General features: G+C 36.9%; 1 protein-coding gene across 5 annotated transcripts; it reads right to left on the bottom strand.

Moving 5' to 3' along the window:
• Window positions 1–952: 952 nt before the first annotated feature.
• eef2k (eukaryotic elongation factor 2 kinase) lies at window positions 953–15,679 on the bottom strand. 5 transcript variants are annotated; one of them, XM_042735110.1, is made up of 19 exons: window positions 15,230–15,677; window positions 14,538–14,828; window positions 13,422–13,487; window positions 12,065–12,165; window positions 11,050–11,110; window positions 10,892–10,929; window positions 10,144–10,315; window positions 9,871–10,020; window positions 9,646–9,778; window positions 9,404–9,531; window positions 8,873–9,068; window positions 7,009–7,064; window positions 6,794–6,871; window positions 6,325–6,381; window positions 4,774–4,908; window positions 3,859–4,047; window positions 3,639–3,763; window positions 3,373–3,551; window positions 953–1,671 (listed from the first exon to the last, which is right to left on the bottom strand). In XM_042735110.1, the coding sequence occupies exons 2-19, from the start codon at window positions 14,799–14,801 to the stop codon at window positions 1,562–1,564; spliced, it is 2,238 nt and encodes a 745-aa protein (XP_042591044.1). In that variant the 5' UTR covers window positions 14,802–14,828; window positions 15,230–15,677; the 3' UTR covers window positions 953–1,561. The 5 variants fall into 5 exon arrangements, with proteins under 5 accessions (XP_042591044.1, XP_042591045.1, XP_042591046.1 ...); XM_042735111.1 differs by having other exon boundaries at window positions 14,538–14,830; window positions 15,233–15,677; XM_042735112.1 differs by lacking the exon at window positions 6,325–6,381 and having other exon boundaries at window positions 15,230–15,678.
• Between the last annotated feature and the right edge of the window lie 460 nt (window positions 15,680–16,139).

The following is a 16,139-nucleotide window of genomic DNA, read 5'->3' as shown; positions in this document are numbered from 1 at the left end:
AACAGGGTGATCAGAATCTTACACAATATCTTACACAAACTAAAGGAGTTTATTTTGTGACAATATCCAACTGTCTGTTATCATAATTTATATTTGATCATACACTTAAATTACTGTAATTATTTTAGTGTTAAATTTTTTGATATAGTCATGGAACAAGCAATGGTCTTTTCAAATTGGTCAATAAAGCTCAAAAGTGCAGATGTCAAAATAACAATGTATTGAACACATCAATAAAGCCGAGATGACAGCCGCCTCCTGGGGTACTTTCTAATAGTGGAATCCTGCTAGTTTGAACCATTTTTCTAATAATTTTTTATCTCTCCCGTCCCACTGGATGCAGATGTCCTTCTTGGAAGACACCCAAAGTTCACTTAAGTTCATTGGCGCTATCCACTGGAAAGCACCAAGGACTCACAGTCTGTATTAAGACATCCAATATTAAAACAATCATCACATTGATCAGTCTATTGATTATTACTGTTCTGTCAACCCGTTTAAGATCGATGGATGCTAGGGCTTTTTCTTTATAGCTCCTAAACTATGGGACTCCTTACTAATTGAAATAAGGCAAGCGAAATCATGTTTTAAAAACATTTTTTAAACTAATTTCTTTAGGGTAGCTTTTACTTGATTTTTATATGAATCTTATTTTATTTTGAAGTGTTTTGAATGCATTTCTCCTCTTTTTGCTTATTTTATAATCTTTATATTGAGTGTTTTGTTTATGTAAAGTGCTTTGAGATGTAACATTTAAAGATGCTGTAGAAAATAATTATTTTTATTATTATTATAGAGCTGCTGAATGTCCTTGCCATGCCTGAAATTCCATCTTATATAATTTATTGTTTCTTAGCATTAATTTATGTGCAGTGGCATCGTGGTATTAACTAAAAAACAACATAATTCTGGCTAAACAATGTGTAATGAGACTGATTTTAATTTTTTTAATTAATTTTATTGTTTGTTTCTTTATAATCTTGTCATCATTTGAAAATAACCTTCAAAAATGATCACACTCACTTTTGTACTCCTTGATTATGATAAATTATGAAAGTTTTTTGACAGTCAAAACAGAACAGGTTAAAACTCACAGCAATAGCTATTGATGCTTAAAATTCTTAGACATCAGATCAAACAATACTAGCTAATTAATTTTAAAGAAGCAAGATCAATCTTCACTTATGCTATTTTTTTTTTTAACAGTCACACCATGTTTATTAAAGATGCATCCTTTTGTTCTTTTAGAAACAAGAGAAATAAGTTATTGACAGGTAATGCATGTATTCCCATGAAGAAACCTGAACAGTCTGCAGACACTGTGCAACTGTTCTTATTGAAAAATTAACCAGGATAGTATGTGTATTTAGCACCTCAGTATATCACTGATCTGGAATCAGCATATGCCCTTGTCACATTCATTAGAAAACTGATCCAATATCAACATTATTTCTCTTAAGTCAAAGGGACCCAAGGAAAACAAGGCATTGAAAACAGCATGTAAACAGGGGCTGGGTGCACAATAGGAACTGTTTTCATGCTTTTTTGCACACCAGCACTTTCATTCTTCCATCATAGACCATGCTTCCTCTGCTTTCATGTAGTACTGATTGGCCAGTCTGCCCTTCATGGCCTCCATAGCTGCATCAGCAGCCTCATTGAAAAGATCACCTACAAAATATAAAGACATCATAACTCACACATGCATACAATTCCAATTTAAAATGTTACAACAAATTCAGGATACATTTAGAAAGCAAAACTGCCAATTTTCATGATATGATATTGTAAAGTATCCCTATAGTAACTTGTGTGTGTCATTTCAAGAAAACGACCATACTGTACATCTGCGCTGTTTTAGTTTTTATTTTAAGTTTTTATTATACTAATTATTTTAAAAGTCACTGGACAATGTTATGAGGCATTCATTTTCCATTGCTTTTGCTTTGGTATAATAACAGTTACTGATTTGTGCTGGATAGATAAAGTACAGGGTAAATTCAAAGCATTAAAACATAAGCAACTAAAATTATTCAATAAACCCCACTTATTTTAAAGCATCACTTCGTCTCCTGCTCCCTGCTATTTCACAGCTTCCTCTGTCAACAGCATTCTATAACTAAACTGTAACCCGTAAATTTTCAGGTCTAACAGCCACATTTTCGGTGGAGCCCTGCAGTGTGAACAGAGCCTGACAGCACAACTAGTTTTGGTAATGTCGTACAGTTTGAGAAAGAGACACTGTTTGCTAAATAAGGGTTTGATAAATTACAAAGGCATGGATAGAAACTGTGTCATCTGAAGGTCCAATACTGTCTTCCATTGGAGAGGTTTCCATGAGTTTTGTGGTTTGCGCGAACCTTAAATACCCTGCTGTCACTCAGGTATTAAAGCTGCTGTCAGTTAATTTGGAGGATGAAATTGAGCATCAAATTTTTTTGTTGTGGATGTATAAGACCGTTTTATTTTGGTCACTGTCACTGTTGTTACAGTTCATATATCCTATTGTACATTCATAGATGCTATTGCAAGTGGTGGGGTGAACCAGATATTTCGACACAAATTCTAAAATGATTCTCAAAACTGGTTAAAAACAAACAAACAAAAACTAAAGTCTAGCCAAAAATTGGATTTTACTGACGTTATCATGGACTTTTCAAATAGAAAAACAATGCCGATAAGTTTCTAAAGTAATGTCACTTGAGTTTATTCACACATATGCATTTATTAAAATCTGTATGTATTGACTAATGGCCTAGTGCAGCGCTTCCCAAACCTGTCCTGGAGGACCCCCTGCCCCGCACATTTTGTACATCTCCCTAATCAGACACACCGAATTTAGTTCTTGCAGTATCTACTAACGACCTGATGAGTGGAATCAGGTGTGTTAGATAAGGGAGACATACAAAAAGTGCAGGGCAGGGGGGCCTCCAGGACAGGTTTGGGAAGCACTGGCCTAGTGAATGATATTTTCGTTCGGGCTACTAGGGGTCTACTGTAGCCTAAAATAAGCCCCAAGTATACTTCGTTTTTGTTTGCATATGCTAAAATATGCATACAGAGGAAAACATAGTATACTTCATTTGATGTTGTGCGTGAATGCGGGAGGTCCACATGTGTGCTTTAGAAAACTTTTTCCAATCTAAGCATCTGTTGTTGTTGCAGTCTCTTTAGTTTCGTTTTCTACTTTGGCACAATGGCCCAGGACAGTGTTGCCACCTTGTGGAACAACTGATTAGTGCAAAACAAATTTAATGCTCATGTGCAACCTGCACATACAAAGTAAACAAGTGACGTATACTTTGGGCTTAATGCTGTAGCCCACGGGTCTCTGGTTATCTAAAGGTGTTCCTGAGCATGAGATGCACTCACCTGCTCTTTGAGGGTCTGCATCCAGGCTGTGCCCTCCCTCCTGGTACATCTCAGCCAATCGTGCCAACAGAAGGTAGCGCGGCTCATCCTTTATCCCATCAAACTCTCCCCCCTCGTCGTAGTCTGTCATCTTAAGGGCAGTGTCGTACCAGTGCACGGCGTGTTTCCAGTCCATAACCCTGCATTTTTAAAGTCCAAAATTAAAGTTTCAGCTCAAAATACATCTTGGTCCAAAAAGACAAAAAACTGACCAATGCGTTTCTCACCTATTAGAAGGGAGGTTCAAACCCGTGTCGAATGCTCGTGCTACTAGAATCATACTCGGCCGGTCTCCTGCCTCAGCAGCCTGCAGCAGAAAGTGGAAACCCTTCTTGCTGTTTTCCTCAGATGCCTGACATGAAACAACAAGGACATGACAAAAGAAGATAAGATGGACCACCAAATATAATTAGAAAACACAACAAGATAATAAGGAAAAGAAAGCACCTCTAATTCAATCTCTAGTAGAATGTGATGTGGCAGCTGAAGGTAACATTGGCCGAGGGCAACTATAGCCTCAAGCTCCCCACACATGGCAGCCCTTTCCAAATGGTACATTGCAGAAATCTGGTCCCATGGTGCATCCTTCTCACAGAAGCGCCCACCCTCATGGTAGCGAACCATGGCTAGATGTACTAAAGGAAAAGTTCACACCAAAATGAAAATTTTATCCTTATCTACTTACCCTCATGTCATTCAAAACCCATTTTGTTCATCTTTAAAACTCAAATGAAGAAGCCTGAGAGGTTTCTGTCCCTCTATTGAAAGTCTGCGCAACCATAATTCTGGAGAGCCAAGAGGTCATAAATGCGTTGTAAAACGAATCCAAAAATGAATTGTGTGGTTTAATCCAAGTCTTGTGAAGAGATACAATCACTTTATATGATTAACAGATTTAATTTAGGTTAACTTTCATTAACCCTGACAATGACGAGACACATACATAGAGCACATCAAATATGGTAAAAATGAAAACTTAAATGTACATTATAGCATGTGACAAGCACATTTGAGCTTCCGTGTTAATATAAATCTGTTTATCATATAAAGCAAACATATCTTTTCAGAAGGCTCTGAATAAACTGCTTGATTCATATGGATTAGGTTTACGCCACCTTTGAGATCTTTTTGGATCTTCAAAATTTTGTTTGATTGGAGGGACAGTAATCTCTCAATTTTAAAATATCCCAATTTGTGTTTCGAATATGTCTTATGGGTTTGAAATGACATGAGGGTCAGTAAACAATGACAGTATTTAAATTTTTGGTTGATTTAACCAAGGAATAATGTATGAGAAGATAACGTTATATTGTCAGTTAATTTCAAGAACAGGTTTATAAAACACATGGCACAGTTTCTTACCTTGCCTAGGATGGATTTACCAATTTTCCTTTCGAGAAGCATAGTGTTAAGTCTCTCTACTTCCATTGCCACACAGGAGGGTCTGTGTACGTGGGAGCGAGATGAATGGTAAAAACTCCATTTTTCATCTGTCAGCTGAGAGATACAACAAAAAAAAAAAAGTATATTATTAAGCACCCAGAGCATTAACTGTGGAAAAAATTTACATCATTATTAGCTGTGTTTCCATCACCCTGCACATTTTGAAGTACTGCATCAGAAACGAGAAAATAAAAATAAAAATGCCTTAATTCGCAAAAAAGTTTTTATGCTCGCTTGAGGTGGTTTTTGAGACTTTTATGTGACTTTGTGCTGTGAGATGGCAAAACCAGACTAACCAGTGGATCGATCTCGTCCCACAGCATCTGAAATGTTACGGTCATTCTGAAATCCCTGTCACATCAAAGTATTTCTGTATAATTGTCTTATACGACTGCGTTCCCAAACTGTGAGCATTCGCCCCTGAAAGCAATGACCACATTTACTGTTTCATCTGCTCGCTCTGAGGCACAAGTAATTTATTATATATGAAATTATTAAATTCAGTGGCTTCTCCTACTCTTGATGTATAGTGACAGTTTATCAGGCAGTGACGATTTTGTTCTCTTTTACTTGCTGGATGGAAACGGTGCTAATTTGCAAATATTTTATGCGATATTCCAATTTTGCGCACAAGTTAAATTCACAACTTTGGATGGAAACCCAGCTATTGACTTGTCCCACATTTAAAAGTCAACTACGCTTGTGTCCATAGTTTTTATATGTCCATCCTTTTTTTTTTTTTTTTTTTTTTTGGCCAAGACCAAGCTTTGCATATAGTGAGTATATAGTTTACAATATTGGTCTGTTGTGATTTTAAATACAGTGGATAGCTGATCTGAGAATTGTCTTTGTATTGTCAATGAAAACAGTTTGTCATTTGAAAAACTGTTTTTATATGTAGCCGATCTCTTGTTTTTTTCCTCTTAAATATAAAACATTTCTATGAGAAGCAGTAGAACTAACATCTGTGAGGAAAACCACAAAAGTAAACACTTTAAATATAGCTACACAGAAAAAGCAATGCATGCAGGAAATCACATGAAGGGTTCGCACACATTGTGACTTATGGACTTCCATGGCTTCTCTAGTCACTCATGATTACTAGGAATTTTGAAAGTAATTTATAAAATTTTGAAAGCAATTGCTAGTCAATTACAATTTTTTTTTCTGAGCTCAACTACAGAAATGTCCATGAGTTTTACATGCCATTGAAAATCCCTGACATTAACATGAGAACCCTACATATGGGTTTATGGGAAAGGAGAGCTTGCCACCGGTTAGAGTATGAAAGTGAGATGAGATAAAGGTTAGACATTAGAAGAAGGTTTAGAGGTTTAGATAACAGGTGGATCACAGGAGGGCACCACTCTAAATCAATGATCTATGAGAAGAAAACAGATTAGGAATCAATGGGTGATGGGTGACTATCATGATTAGATACAGGGAGTTCATCAGTAGTTTCGTAGTTACCCGACGAACACTGTCCTCATCCGATTCTGAGTAATGTCTGTTGTAGAAGGGACGTCCCTAAACAATGATGTAAAAACCTACCATCACATATCTTAGGACGCCAAATATTATGACTGCTGCATTTCATGTTGCATTTAAGCATAGCACACAACAACAAGTTTACAATGCACTCTAACAGAAAGGAAACATTGCCGGGGGAGCAACAAAGAAAACAAGCAAGAACAGCTTCTAATTTCAATTTCTTATTTAAATACAACAGTAGTAAATTCTTAATTTAGTTTAAAATGTTCTGTATTTGTTTGGTTTTAAATCTGACACCCTTCAAAGAAATGGGTCCATCATTAAAAACCTTCACTGTTTTTATGCCAGGTACAAATAAGGTTGTGATATAATATAATATACAACAGATTGAATATTAAGAATACAAAGATTTTTAATTTGCATTGTCTAGCCAGCTGATGATCTGTACCTGACTGTGATATTCGACTAAGTCTCCTTCACTGCGTTTCTCACTGGGGCATCCACTGTCTCCTCCATTCTCTGAGTCCTGTGAATGCAAGTACAGTTCACAGTACAAATCAGCATTGCATTGCTGCTAAAATCAACTTAAAATTCAACAAAATATCATTGAATTTAATGTCACCCCTTAATAGTGGATATATATATTTTTCTTCATAAACTGACCTTGTGATCTGCGTTAGCTCGATGTGCCTCATTCATTTCATTCATGAATGACCAGCCTGTAAACACACATAGATAGAAAGACATAGCAGTGGTGACATGAATAAACAAGCTTTACATTTAAGTCATAGATACCATCAACAGTGCATCGTACTCTAGGCAAGAACATAATTGAGCATTAAGGCAAACAAACACTTCCAACCATATTTACTATTCTTTCTATGGGGAAATTTAAATGCGGCTATATTTAGAAGAGCCACACTGCTGCAGACATTCATGTTTAGAGGAACCCTTATTTTTACTGCAATTTTCAGTTATCCATTAGTATCAAAATACAAAAGAATGGTTCTGGTTCTGGATGGTTTTTGCTTTATAAGTGTCAAACAACACACTAAACTATAAAGCATTTTGAAAATACAGAGAACATTCTGTCTAAAAATAGCCAAATGCACTGAATATTTATTTATGTTTTCCCAATGAAAAGAAGTGGCAATTTTAGTAACATCACAACCAGCCAGTCAAAGGTCCACTTAAGTTCTCAGCCAGCTGACAACAAGTGCAAGGAGTTCTTGTACTTTATTGTACAAATATTTATATTTGAAAAAGTGTTGCCAGATGGTTGCAGCATCCTGACAGCCGACAAAAACCATAAAAAATTTCATTCATTGTTTTGTCTGTTTTCTTAAGTAGAGGGCAACTGTAACACATACATATTACAATATACAGAATGTGGAGGAGATTGATAACTGTATTAATACCATTAACTAAATCTTTAGGATTTGAAACCTAAATGTATGAGACCATTGTTGTCAGACTGTATGGCTCACTATAGATGTTTTTTAAAACCAACTTTTTGGCCTTTCAGTCTTTCTCCATTCAAGTAGGTTGTGACTGCATGCTTGTCACCTACATAGAAAATATCTGCCACCGACTTGATGTGTCTTGGCTTAAAGGGGTCATCGGATGCTCTATGCACTTTTACAAGTTGTTTGAACTGAAATGTGTGTTTGCAGTGTGTGTACACAACCACCCTATAATGATAAAAATCCACCCAGTGTTTTTTTTTTTTTTTTAAATCTTGTTAAATCATTTCCCCTTTCTCAAATTGAGCCAATCTCAGATGCCTGTCTGTGTGATGTCACACAGATAGGCCCCTCCCATGATAGTTTGATTGACAGTGGCTACTCAACACAGACTGGACTGGCGTCTTACCTTAGACTCGCCCTGAGTGACTGTCATCAGCCCATCATTGTTTCACCGCCAGAGCAGATGTAGACAAGAATGTCTCCTAAGCGATTTAGGTGTTTTGTTGTTGGATGTAATAATGAACATAGCAGTCGTCATTTACTCCCGATATCTGAGCCACTGAAGACAGTGGATTACATTTGTTTTTGTAGGGAATGCGCCCCGATCTACCTAAATGCGTCTATGTTCGCACTAATCAGTCGTGATCCAGCTTCAGCTACAGAATAAGTGAGTATAAGGTTTTAATGAATCTTTGCAAATCGCCTTTCCTAATAATGTGCTAATTAGCAAGTTTCACGATGAATGCGACTAAAGTAAACAGTCTCTCTGAGAGCAGCTCGGTAGAGAGGGGCGGGGTCAGCAGAGCTCATTTGCATTTAAAGGAAAATGCTACGAGACTGCTTGCTGTTTTTGACAAGGTAAAAAAGGTGTTTTTTACACTACCACTGAGAAATTTTAACTATGTTACAAACTATGTTACAGACTTTTCATTAAGACCCTAAAGAATCATATCAACTTGTGGAAAATAGGCATCCGATGACCCCTTTAAAGGGGATCTGATATCACTCTGCTGGGTCACTCAGGTGCATTCACACATAGTACTGGGTTAGTATAATATTACCCATGGATGATCGGCCTGCAGAGATGCTCATACTATGTGGAGAACAGGGAACCGAATCTGTCTCACTGCTTTCATCAACCGAGGAAGTCTCAGAGAGCCGGGAGAGGAGCACAGGCATGTGGCAGAGAGAGGTCGTCCGGACCCTGGGCGAACCACAATGCTCTTCACATCCACGGAGGACAGTCTGAGCTGACTGCTGCTTAGAAAAAAGAATTTATTTAGAAAACCTGCAGAAATGTATAAAGAGTTGCAACAGTTTGTGAATGCAGTGCCAAGCAGTAATTTTATTCTGTAGGCCTGATCAGGGGTGCGTTTCCCAAAAGCAACTATGGTCGCAAGTTCCATCGTTACCAATAGAGTTTCTGGTTGGCCAACAAAAAATACGTAATCTCTGCAGCACTATAAATATAGCAATGTCCCTATTGAGCAGCTCTGGCCCAAATCTCTTACACTGGCCCCAGGCCATCCTACCATCAAACACTGACTACACTTACATAAGGATTTTTTTTATTATTATTATCCAATACAAACCAGCAGTTTGTTGGTGCAGTCCAATTGTGCAATTTCAGAAGGGGACAGGTCAAATCGAGTGAGGCTCATACTCCTACAGATCTTATTACACAGGTGAGAGTGGAAGAAAAGAGCCATGCCACGCACACCTGAAACACAAACACACAGACAATCATTACAAATTTTCCCCATGCTTACATTAGTCAACCTTAAGACAAATCAAGTTTCTAAGGAGAAAAAGAATGCAGGATGTTGATAAATACCAAGGTTGCCGTCTCCAAAGTCGGTCCCCTTCTCAGTGTGGATCTGAGGGTCTGTGTAAAGGTCCCCAACACCCTGAATGTCCACCACTATCAGCTGGTGTCCAGACCGCTCAAATGTGAAATGACTGAATGCCTAAAGCCACGAAAGCATAATAGCCAATAAATAATCACACATCATTTGACTGCGACAACAGATTGAGATTTGTTATGTCTGTGACAAAACACCTGGGGTGTAAGCCGTATGTTATCGTCCCTCACAAAACCAGAGTTGGAGTTGTACTTTGTGTACTTCCCCTCAATGTAGTGTTCCAGGTGAAACAAAGGGCTCCCAGGGCGACTAGTCATTTCCACAACACACATCTGCATGATGTCAACCTAATAATGATGGGATACATTAAATAAGTACATAATTCATATCTGGGGTGATCGTTCAAACCTAGTTTACACACAAAAGATTGTCAATGTTTTATGAAAAAACAATATCCAACGAAGTAGTACCTGTTTGGGAGGCCTGTGGCGATTGAACTCCTCGCCCCATAATTTAGCCTCCATTTGTAACTTCACATCCTCAAAGTAAACAGTTCTGTCCACGGTCTCCATGTATCTCTTAGCCACGTAGTTTGAGGCCGATTTCCAGTTGTTGCTGTGGGAAAAGTTGGACAACTTCTTCCTGTGAATGAAAGAGAACAAAGCTACAGGTCAAAAAAACATTTTAACACAAGATGAGAGCTGTAAAATTATCACTTGAAAAAAGGAAGACATACCACTAAAGCATATACAAAACAATTGTAATAAAGCATAATAAATATCTTTAATAAAATGTTGATAGGCTGGTTAATGTGGTGAATATGACTTCAAGAGTAAAAGATGTGTCAAGCAGTGTCAGTATTGTCATGCAGTGTGACAAGTAAAACTATTATAATAATTTTCTAATGCTTTTAATATTACAATGTGCAGTTTTGACAACAATTAAACAATTACATGGAATATTTGTACTGTCATATTTTTAATTAACTACAAAAATGTTGAATAAAAACTGGAAAAACTTGACTACATTAACAATAAATGAATAAAAACTGGAAAAATGTGACTACATTGACAAAAAAAATTAAAATACTTGACTAAATTGAAAAAAAATGGTAAAATTTTACTTTTTTTTTTTTACATAAAACTAATACTCATTAGTAAAAGGTTATATTTATCTAGTCTAGGGTATATACTGTATGTTTAAACTGGCTTGACTTACGCTCTGAAGCATTCCCTCATTGCTCCTCTTCCAAATGGCTGTGAAAGAAACAGAATAAAATAAATACATTTAAATATATATGCATAAATAATAATTATGAACACATTTATGTTGTTGTTACTGACACAGAAAACAAGTGTATTATTATGCCAAAATACCTGAGAGGAAACTTTGATAAATATGTCATCTTTTGCCCATTCACCAGTAACCGCATTGTATCTAAAGAGCAAGAACACACGTTTACACGTCAATCACTTTCAGTCTCAGGAAGTACTTATCAAACCATTTCCACAGCAGAAACTAGAAATTAGCCTCAAACTATTTGGCTACATGGAGATGTAAATGTAACACATGTAAACAAGATTTACCCTAATAAATTATTTTCTGCATTGTGAAGAAAAAAAAAATACACAAAAGTGATTATTTGTCTTCATTGGGACAGTTAATAAAGAGTTAATAGAGCAGATACTGCACAATGGGCACAGTCCTGAAAGCAAATGCCCAATATTTACACAACTAAGTGCTGGTTTTTCCCCCGTTACCCAGAACACTGTGTACCATGCAGACCCAGCCCACCAAACACAGTTGTTTAATGGCACACTCAGCTATTGGCTGGAAGTCAAGGGATATTTTAGAGGTGTGAAGTTACAAATGTTTAAAATTAGAGTCTTGAATCGAGGTGTGGATCTCATTTTTGTATCCATTTGATATGATACTTAAAGTGTGTCTTATTTAACATGCAATGACATGTTCTGAAGTCATTCGAGATTGATTTAGAGTTGTGTTATTTGTTTGTGGTGTGGATTTGTTTTAAAATCTCAGGTTTGGTAACAGGAGAACACTAAAGTTCAGTAATCCCATAGATGCTTTTTGCTGGTAGGTTGTAGTGTAGGAAGAGAGTGTAATGTGCACACATCCAAAAACTTTGGGCAGGTCATCGATCATATGAAACCCTTCACAGTCAATAAACAAAAATGGACACGCTGCCACTACTGCCCTTAAAAAATGTCAATTTTTTTTCCCAAAAGAATAGCTTGACCTAGCTTGTAGCTTGGCTGTCTAAAGACTCAAATTAGCCTCTCTAACACTGCTTATGTGTTGCCTCTTGCTGGATTCAAACCTCCACTCCTTGAACAGTAGGTTAACAATTCAAAAGGCCTCACATTCACTCACCTGTAACGAGTGCAGCGCTCTTTCTCGATTTCTTCCAGATGGAACTCAGCCCAAGGATCTGGCATGGCTTTGGCTTTCTCAATAGCATGTTTCCAAGTTGCCTGAGAGAAATTTAAGTTATTTGAAAAACTTTCACATCTTTTTTTTTTACATCTGTTTGTATGGGTTGAAAAACTGAAGATGGAAGATCCACACTATATTTTAGGGTGGTGTGCAAGCACAAAGCAATGTTTGGGAAAAGAAGGAAGGTAATGGAGGAAAAGCAGTATGCTGCAATAACGGTCATGCAAGAATAAAAGGACAAAGAAAAGCTTGAATCAATGCTGAAATCATTCAGTAGACATTAAGTTAGAAATACCATCAGAAAAGGATTATCGAGACACCCTGCTCTCCCTTTAGGAATCAGAACTGGAACAAGAACTGTTATATTCCTTGACTCCCATTCCTGTTGGACAGGTAGGCCTACTCCAACAAGAAGTTGCTGTTCTGTGATCCTGCTAAGCATTTGTCAGGAGCAAACACCAGGCTTGGTAATTTCCTGAACTTTGCTTTGCAAATTCTGAATACAGCTGTAAGAGCTGCGGCAGGCATGACACAATATCTCAAAATAACAAGTAAACATAGATCCTGTGGCCAGGTACATTCAGACAATTACTTATTTCTTTTTGAAAGGTCAGTGAGACAGTGAGTACAAATATACACCAGATGCCACCAAAGTGCGGGCTCCTCTTTACAGGGAACCCCTAAAGTAGGGAAACATTACCCATGTGTCATAAGACATAGCGTGACATAGGTATTCATAAGCTATAGGCATCTTCTAAAGAGTACTCACTTAAATATTAACGACTTTTAATTAAAAAAATAAAATAAAATAAATAAAATATTAAAAATGAAAATGTCTATATTAATAATAGGCATAAACAGTATTTGCATTGGTAGTTTCCTAACTTGTTTTTTTTATTATTGAAGTAAAGTCTTACTATGCTAGGTTACAAAAACACTAAATAGTAGAATATTCTCTGCTGTACATTTTAAAAATATATCTATATATGCAGTAATTGTTTTTTTTTAAAAAAAATAGATATTTAACATGCATTTAGAAATTATAAAGTTAAAATGTAAAAACATTATTGTCTGTACTGCATCAGACACACATTCTCTGAACCCCTAATAGATATTATTTTGACAGTGAGCAAATGCAGAAGGAATGAAAGGGAAAATAAGGTGATGGGAGAAATATGGAAAGAGTGTGTATTCCAGCCTAGATGCCACAATGACAGGGTAAAATGGATTAACAAATTCTGTGAGAGAAAAAAGTAAAGGGGAAGGGTAGAAACTGAAACGTTTCTAAACATACCCGGCCTTTCTCAGTTAAAGAGCCAAACTTGGCAGAGTGCCCATCCTGCTCGGTTTCATTTTTGTTCTATATTGAAGGAATAGACAGACCCACTTTTTTAAGCACAAAAATACTAGTAGAAATGCAACCTGACTTATTTACAGTAAGATTTACAGTACATGAAATTAAGGAAGTCACATCATGAGAGCTTGAGAGAGCTCCATATATGGAAGTGAGTGTGTCACAGAGATGGAGAAAACAGTTTTTGCATACTGTACATTAGTTCACTGCTTCTTTTGGTGAGAAAGCAAAATAAAAGCATTTGTTCACTAGTTCTCTGTGGTACAGGCAGTCTCTTATACCATTACAGAGAGGTCATTGTCTAAGTGGACATGAACAAGTTAAGGACATTCTTGGATTACCACCAAAATAGGATTATGAAATGGATAGTTTCAGTTCTGGATAATGATACAGCATTACAGTCATGCTAAAATACACAATGTATGCATCTATGATGTAAAATGTAGCTACTGTAATAGTGACATTTGTAATAGTATGAAATAGTCTGTGAAACATTGTGCATTAAGCAATGATGAATGTTTCAAACACTGGTATGCCACGTTGTTGTCACATGACTATTTTAATAACAAATGTAATTCAAAAATAAAAAGCTATTACACATTTCTGTCACTTGTGTCAGAGGCATTTAACACTGTTGCATTGTGGCATGCAACTGCTGTATACTGCACCTTTTTGTAAATTTGTAATTCTTTTGTAAAAAAAATTTAAGCAAGTACCATAAAATTCTAAAACTACACACAATAAACATGCCGTGTACTACGGACATAGTACAAATAGTGGTATGCTGGTCCAAAAATAGCCTTTGTTTACATGCTAGGGACTACATTTATCTAGGAAGACGCTACTCAATGTATTTACTTAATACAATAACATTGTAATGAATGTTTGTGTCCTTAAGATTTTTATTATGTAGTAGCAGTTTTATAAAACAAATATGGCACTCGAAGTCGTGCTGTATTCTACACATATGGCTATATTCGAAATCTAGCACAAACTATTGTACCATATAGTTTTCAGTAAAGTGTTGCAACTGCAGATTAACTGGGAAAGACTCACCCTGTATGTGAAAGAGTTTTTGGGCAACGAATTCGAAAGCTGCTGGTTGCAAAGGGCGTTCTTTGGGTAATTAAAGAAGCCTTTGGTTGGGCTAATGGGGTCGTCAGTGATGGGGCAGATACGGAGGTCATCTTCATCATCGTCATCATCGCTTGCATTGGGTTCTTGGAAAGACAGTCCACTCTCAGCACATCCATTCCTAGGTCCATCCCGAGTACTTCCCACAACCTCCTCCATACTAAACATGAGCTCCTCCTCAGCCATGATGTCCCACTGTGTTGTGCACCAAAACTACAAACAAGCACATTACAATACATGTCAAATACTGATACATCAGCAGATTCATTATATTAATAATAAAAAAAAGTTTTTTGATCAAGAACGTTGATCAAATTGTGAAGGTATTCGCTATTAATCGCTAATCCGAGATAAACCTGTTCCTGTTTATTCATGCCACACTGACCCATCAAGCAGTTGTTGTGCCAAATATACTTAAAACATAAGTTTGCAATAACAAAATCATTTCATTTGAATACATTCAAGTGCAACGTCATTCATTTTAAGCTTACATTTACATTTATTTAATGCGATTTGTGCATAATTACTCGAAACAAAAAAGCATAACGTAACAACTCAAAGCTGGAAGCAATACAGACCACAAGAAAGAATAATCAAAAGTGCATGTAACATACCTTTACGTTCGAATGAATAAAGTTGCTAGAATGAAGACATAACGACAACAGTAGACAGATATTCTTCGAATCGCCTTCAAAGCCTTTCTAAAAAGGAAGCCAATTCAACAATGACCTGCGCGTTTGAACGGAAGTTTCAGCTGCGGCTGTGTCTCAAGCACACTGTACAGTGACAGGTTTACTGTGCCTCTGCACAAATGTGTACTACGTGTCCTGGACAGCAAGCGATGTTCCCTCGTGTTGATTCCTCCAACCTCGCATAACTCCAAGGAACACCCTTCTCCATAGCTCAACGTCAAAGCTGCATATTCAGCCCTCTAGTGGGCTTTATCAAAAATACGTTAATGTATCTGAATATATAAAAGTAAACAAATATACATAATATTTAATATAGGTTTGCATAAAGAATAAAACGTCAAATTATATTTAAAGAGATCTATGTGCCATAGTTAATCACGTGGCCTTTTATGGAGAGCACATGATGTTAATCGATCTCAGCGGAACGTTACGAATTCTACTAAGGCAGGGGCATGGCTCATGAATATTAATTTATTCATGCTTACGTTTCTTGTAAATTAATATTTATAAGCCAATCCTTAAAAAGCGCCACATTCCAAAATCAAATCAAATGATCGCACTGGGTGAACGTCACGTTACGTAATTAATATTCATGAGAGGGCCCTTCGCCATAGTAGAATCGCACGTTCTGGGAACGGGGCGGGGCTCCACACTGGTGAGGACTAGCTGCACGTAGCCACTGTGATAAAAACCAGACCTGGGGTATGCTAAATGTTTACATGATGTTGGATTAAGACAGGATATCTTGGTGATCCTGGCTCAATTGATCCCTAATCCGGTTGCACCAAAGCTGGATAGGGGGCAGGAGGATATGTTATGGTATAAATTACCA

The sequence above is a fragment of the Cyprinus carpio genome, chromosome B12 (assembly GCF_018340385.1).
Source record: "Cyprinus carpio isolate SPL01 chromosome B12, ASM1834038v1, whole genome shotgun sequence".
Lineage (NCBI taxonomy): Eukaryota > Metazoa > Chordata > Actinopteri > Cypriniformes > Cyprinidae > Cyprinus > Cyprinus carpio.
Note: the sequence above shows the minus strand (reverse complement) of the source record. Positions and strands in the feature narration are given on the sequence as shown.

What these genes read in the sequence shown, in the direction of transcription:
- eef2k (XM_042735110.1), bottom strand. Translation starts at nt 14,801, where the DNA reads ATGGCTGAGGAGGAGCTCATGTTTAGTATGGAGGAGGTTGTGGGAAGT. An exon ending in TTATCAAAGTTTCCTCTCAG is followed by an intron (nt 10,930 to 11,049) that starts GTATTTTGGCAT and finishes TTTCTTTCACAG; the next exon opens with CCATTTGGAAGAGGAGCAAT. An exon ending in ACATACGGCTTACACCCCAG is followed by an intron (nt 9,779 to 9,870) that starts GTGTTTTGTCAC and finishes TCGTGGCTTTAG; the next exon opens with GCATTCAGTCATTTCACATT.